The 5,988-nt window shown below is 40.9% G+C and overlaps 1 protein-coding gene across 1 annotated transcript; it reads left to right on the forward strand.

Annotated features, from left to right (window-relative positions):
* The first annotated feature begins 726 nt into the window (after positions 1-726).
* LOC125462542 (hemoglobin subunit alpha-like) lies at positions 727-2,417 on the forward strand. Its single transcript, XM_048552684.2, has 3 exons — positions 727-890; positions 1,419-1,617; positions 2,075-2,417. Exons 1-3 carry the CDS (start codon positions 787-789, stop codon positions 2,198-2,200), a joined length of 429 nt encoding a protein of 142 aa, XP_048408641.2. The 5' UTR covers positions 727-786; the 3' UTR covers positions 2,201-2,417.
* Positions 2,418-5,988: the final 3,571 nt, after the last annotated feature.

Here is a 5,988-nt window from a genome sequence, read left to right on the forward strand (position 1 = left end):
GATTTGAGGAATAGATTTTACAAGCAGCTGGTTGATGGGAATCTGGAACTCACTAACTGGGTGGTAGAGACAGAGGTTCTCAATGCATTTAAGAAATATTTAGATGTGCACTTGTGATGTAAAGGCATGCAAGGCTATGGGCCAAGGGCTGGAAATGAGGATTAGAATAGTTGGAAGGTTGTTTTTGACCAGCACTGATGAAATATTTCAAAAGGCTGTTCACTGTTCGGTTGATCGCAATGACTCTATTCTGTCTGAAATATTTGGTGATATTTTCACCACACAACTGTGGTTCTGACAAATGTCCTCCTAAACAACGGAAGTACCGCTGAAAGACTGGCTGAGGAATAACATATCGGGTAAAAATTATTAAAATATTTGGACAATGAGTAAAAAGCCAATATGTCCTGTGTTGCTATAAATGCTAGCTGTCTATTACAGTACATTTGTTAATTCAACAATTTCAAACATCCAAAAACATTTTGAAATGAAATGTGCAGAATGTCTAGTTTGATATCATTTCTCCCACATGGCTTATCTTTGTCCACAGATGCAAAATAAACAGATGATTGGCTTTTCACTTCATGGCATCGCTTATCATTGCAATTGCAATAAATACAAGAGGATTAGTATAGAGATCAGTAACCAATCAGACAAATGGAAAGAGGAGGGCGGGTCATGAAGATATGGGCGGGTCATGAAGATATACAATAAAAAGAGACAAAATCTGTCAGCAAAAAGCTCAAAATTGTTCAGTCTACTCAAAGAGTGTCCAGAGCAACAACAATGTCTTGTGAAGAATTCAGCGAGGGCGATAAGAAAATTATACATGAGCTCAGCAAATCGCTCAAGAGTAATGCACAAAGATATGGTGCGGAATCTTTGTCCAGGTAATTTAATCACAGTTACATTCTAAGCAAAGTACATTGATAAAGGGAATCTGTGATGCTGAATTTAAAGGTAAAAGCAAACATTGCTGGAGAAGCTGAGCAGCTCCGGCAGCATCTGCAGAGAGAAGAGCAGAGTCAACATTTTGTGTCCAATGACACTTTATCTGAAGAAGAGTCCAACTGGACTCAAATTATTAACTCTGCTTTCTCTCCACAGATGTATCAGACCAACTGAGTTTCTCCAACAATTCCTGTTTTCGTTTCGGATCTGCAGGTCTTTGTTTTATATTATTCTGAATTTAAAGACAATGAAAATGAGACAGTGGAATTTTCTGCATTGAACCACTGTGTGATCTCAAACAAATGGCAAACTTTGAATTCCAATCATCTGACATGTAACCTCCAGTTATTTTTGTGTTCCAGGGTAAACTTCTGACATCAGAATCTGAATAATGAAGTTGGGTTGGGGACTAATGGCTTATCAAAAATGTGAGCGTGGTTTTATTTAATTTATCTCTGTTCTTGTAGGCTGTTTATGACTAATCCTGGAAGCAAGACTTACTTTGACTACAGTGACTTTAGCATGCCAAACCTGAAAGGCCATGGGGAAAAGGTCATGAATGCATTGGCCAAAGCAGCAGACAATGTGGATAATCTGAAGGGGTCACTCTGCGAACTTGCTGCTCTCCATGGGAAAACACTTCTGGTGGACCCTCAAAACTTCCCGGTAGGTGTCTCTGCTGGAATATTTCTGGTGTCCCCTGCACTCAGATGCTCAGCACAGCGACTGGACGTCTATGCTGCTTCTTTGAAAGGACAGCAAAATGAAACCTGAGATAACACAGTGCGGAGCTGGGAGGAACACAGCAGACCAAGCCTCCAGCTCCACCCTGTGTTATCCCTGACTCCAGCATCTGCAGTTTTTACTAACTCAATGAAAACCAAGCTGTGCACAGAACAGAGTTTCTGATAATGCCATTTTGAGACTGTGCACATCATCAGGATCAGGAGAATGAGTTCAAATCTCCCCTGTCCCTGAGAGCTGACCAAACACATTAATTAAAAATTGGCTGGGCTCACACCAGGTCCTGCTGTGTTTCTCCGTTTGATTTTGTTGTTGTTTCACATTGAGAGAATGCTGTTTTTGAAATCTATTTTCAAAAGTGTATTTCTTTTGGTCACAGATCTTCTCTAGATGTATCCAAGTGACCTTGGCCAATAACCTGAGCAGTTTCCCTCCTGAATACCAACTTGCTGCGGACAAATTCCTTGTGGCTGTTTGTGACCATCTGAGCTCTAGGTACCGTTGAAAATGCACCGAAGAGCATTTCAGTGGAAAGCAGCTTGAAGCTCATTCTCCACACTCCTCTCTGCCCAGTTTGCTCAAACTACATGCCAATGAATCCTTTCTCATTATGAACAGTCTGCATCTTTCTGTAGCCTGCGCTCTTCAAAATTGATTGTAATTGTTAAACTGCTTCAAGTGAAATTATTCCTGAGACACAATAAACATTTGCTTTCACCAATGCTGCACCGTCTACTGTCCATGATTTACCTACACACTTCATTTCAGGCTCAACACTGGTGGAAATAAGTTTAAAACAACCTGCAGGGTGCGTGAGGCAACACAAAACAGTGTCAACAAATTTACACTCTCCATGACAATTATTGGAAAAAATACACTGTCATTTTGTTGCAGCAATTTCAAAGCCGTTATATGATGGCCTTCATGAACAAATTGCAAATAAATCTGATTGTTAGCTGGGTTTCTTCTATTTCAGAACTATGGGTATGTACTATCTCCTACATGTGCACTATTTCCACTTAGAATGTGAACTACAGATGATCATCAGAGACAGGAGTTGGCCATTCGGCCCCTGAAGCCTTGTTCTGTCAAGGAGTCAAGAGTCATTGTGATCAGGAGCATAGAAAAATCCCCTTTGGCCCATCACATCCATCCCAATCAAAACAATAACAACAATTCTAATCCCATTTCCCAGCATCAAGCCCACAGCCATGTATGCTTTGGCATTGCAAGTGTGCATCTAAATACTTGCCCAATGTTGTGAATTTCTGCCTCTACTAACCTTACAAGTCTGAGTTCCAGTTATTCAGGTTATAGCTGATCTCACTAATGGCCTTAACTCCACTTTCCTGCCTGCCTACTATGGCCTGTAACTCTCTCAATGATAAAAACAAACTGCCTTATTTTTGCAAACATTCAATAACCCATCCCCCACTGGCTTCAGTTCAAGAAACTTCCAGAGGCTAAATTCCCGAATAAAGGAATGCCTCTTCATTTCTGTATTCATTTGGAGACTCATTATCGAATGATGACTGTGAATCCATTTTTGATTTTTGGAAAAACTCATCTGGTCAACTAATGCCCTTTAGGGAAGGAAACTGCCATCAATACCTGGTCTGGGCTACATGTGACTCCTGACACACAGCAATGTGGTTGAGTCTCAACTGCCTCCGGGCAATTTTGGATGGGCAATAAATGATAACTGGCCAGCAATGCTTTCATCCCGTGAATGAACAAAGAAAAGAAAAAAAATGTTTAAACTGTGACATCCTAATTCTGGTTATCCCTCATGAGAGGGCATTGGTTCTGATCACTTGTCAAACTCCTTCAGAATCACATACATTGCAATAAGATCACCTCTCATTCTTCTAAACTCTAATGCGCATAGGTCAAACCTTTCTTCGTGCAAGAACACTTTGTTCCCAGCAATCAGACTGGCAAATCTCCCACAAGCAGTTTTCAATGGCGGTGTCTCAGTGTTTAGATAAAAGGACCAGTACAGTACTTCAGATACAATCTAACCATTTCTCTCTAGGTTACCGTAAAATTCTTGTTTATATTCCATTCACCTCACCAGAAAGATCGACATCCCTAAGCACACACTGTCCCTGCACGATTATACTGACATTTTGTCCCGCATGAATGAAGCCATCCAGATCTCATCAATACAATGCTATTCTTCCTATTAAAGTGAACAATCCCTCAGCTTGCCTCATTGAACTCCACCACTCATTACAAAGCTTGTTTTCTATTTGGAATTTGGCGTTGGAAAACTGAAACTCAAACTGATAATTGCAAACGACAACTTAATCTCAAATTTAAAATGTAAAGTGAATTGGATAAATGACAGTGCCTTTCAACGTGCCCTGTGACGGGGCCAAAACAGGAAGATGAGTGTTGCATTATTAGTTTTCATATTGTGGATTAAAAAGCTGTAGCAATGTCCAATGGATTCAGATCTAATTTTCCAATCTCTGGGTGTCTAACCCAGTGCTGAAATTTCTCTCTGTGCAGAGAACAATCCAATAATGTTCCTAGATTTTCTTTTTGAACTCAGAACATATCTCCCCTTTACCAGGCAACAACTTCTTTTCTTGGAAATGGGTTAAAACCGGTAGGGTTTTTATACAAATCTTATAGCTCATTTTACATTAGAATTTCCTGTCAGGACAGTGGATTCTAAACTAATGCTTATCTATCTGTACAAGTAACACTGACTATAAAGATGTTGGATTGTTAAAAATCAAATAAGTTCATTACAACAGCCAGATTTGCACCTAGACAGTACCATCGGAATTAATAAAACATTTCAAGATGCTACCAAGAGATATTGCAAAGACCAAATTATGCTTTCCCACAAGTCATGTGGGAAATATTAGGCAGACCAAACATTTAACCAAGACCATAGTTTTAGAGCATATCTTAACAGAGGAAAGTGAGCCAAGAGGCAGACTGTCAGAGAGAGGGTATCCCTGAGCTGAGGACAGAGGCAGAGTGTTTGTGGGAAAAGACACAAACCACTTGTGAGATAATCAGGGAGCCTATGAATCAATCAACAGCATGGATTCTGAGATGCTTAACATCAGGTAAGAATTGAAGAAGCTTACACTGAGAGATTATTCTCCCTGGTTGGGAAATCTAGAAAAAGGTGACTCAGTGCCAGGATTAGAGATCTATCATTTAGGACTGAGATGAGGAGAAATTTCTTCACAGGATGGTTTGTGATTCTTTAGGAATATCTACTCAGAGGGGACAATGTTCCATCAGAAAAGATACATAAAACTGAGAAAGGCACATCTTTGATCCCTCCAGGAATCAGACAAAATTGGGAGTCAGCTAATGAGTGGAGTTGAAGAGCAAAAGCAGCCCTGATCTTATTCACAGATGGAGCAGGCATGGTGGGCTGAATGGCCAATGTTTGGTCTTTTTCTGAGGTTGAGGGGTTCCTAAACTATAAGGTGTAGCTTTAAGGTGCGAGGGGAAGATTAAAGAGGAAGCTAAGGGGCAACCATTTCATGCAGAATGTGGTGCAAATGCAGAATGAGCAGATAGAGGAACTAGTGGAGATTGGTACCATTACAACATTTAAAAGGTGCCTGGGTAAATGGATACGAGGCATTTCGGGTGATATGGGCCAAATGTTGGCAAATGGGTCTCGATCAGTTTAGGATATCTGGTCGCCATGTGCGAGTTGGACCGAAGGGGCTTCTTGTTCACGCAGAGAATGGTGCATATATGGACTGGGCTGCCAGAGGAATTGGTGGAGGCTGTGCACTTACAACATGCAAAACGTATCTGGATTTGTAAATGAGTGCGAAGGGTTGAGAGGGATATGGGCAAAATGCTGGCAAACAGGTCTAGATCGGTTTAGGATATCTGGCCAGCATGGACAAGTTGGACCAAAGGCCTATTTCTGTACCGTATGACTTCTATGAGTCGAAGTGGAGCCAGGATTCCCAATAGTGGAGCTCCAGATGTAAAATAAGAGAGATTGCAGATATCATGAAGAATTGTGGATCTGCAGAGCTAAGATAGATCGATAGCTAAGTGCTGAAACCAGGTGGCATTTGAAAGCAAGGATGAGACCTTTTAGCTGGGAGCCAATGAAGATCAACGAAGGTGGAAATGGGACTTCTAGAAAGTAAAAATGCAAGCAGCACCTGCAATACACCGATGGCAAAATTTGTGAGGCCTATGAGGTGTCAGTGGAACAGTCAGGGCTATATTTGTTAAAAAAAAATGAGGGTGTCCGTAGCCAATTACCAGAGATGGGTGATATTAATCAGGATATAT

This window comes from Stegostoma tigrinum, chromosome 23, assembly GCF_030684315.1.
Source record: "Stegostoma tigrinum isolate sSteTig4 chromosome 23, sSteTig4.hap1, whole genome shotgun sequence".
In the NCBI taxonomy this organism is placed as follows: Eukaryota; Metazoa; Chordata; class Chondrichthyes; order Orectolobiformes; family Stegostomatidae; genus Stegostoma; species Stegostoma tigrinum.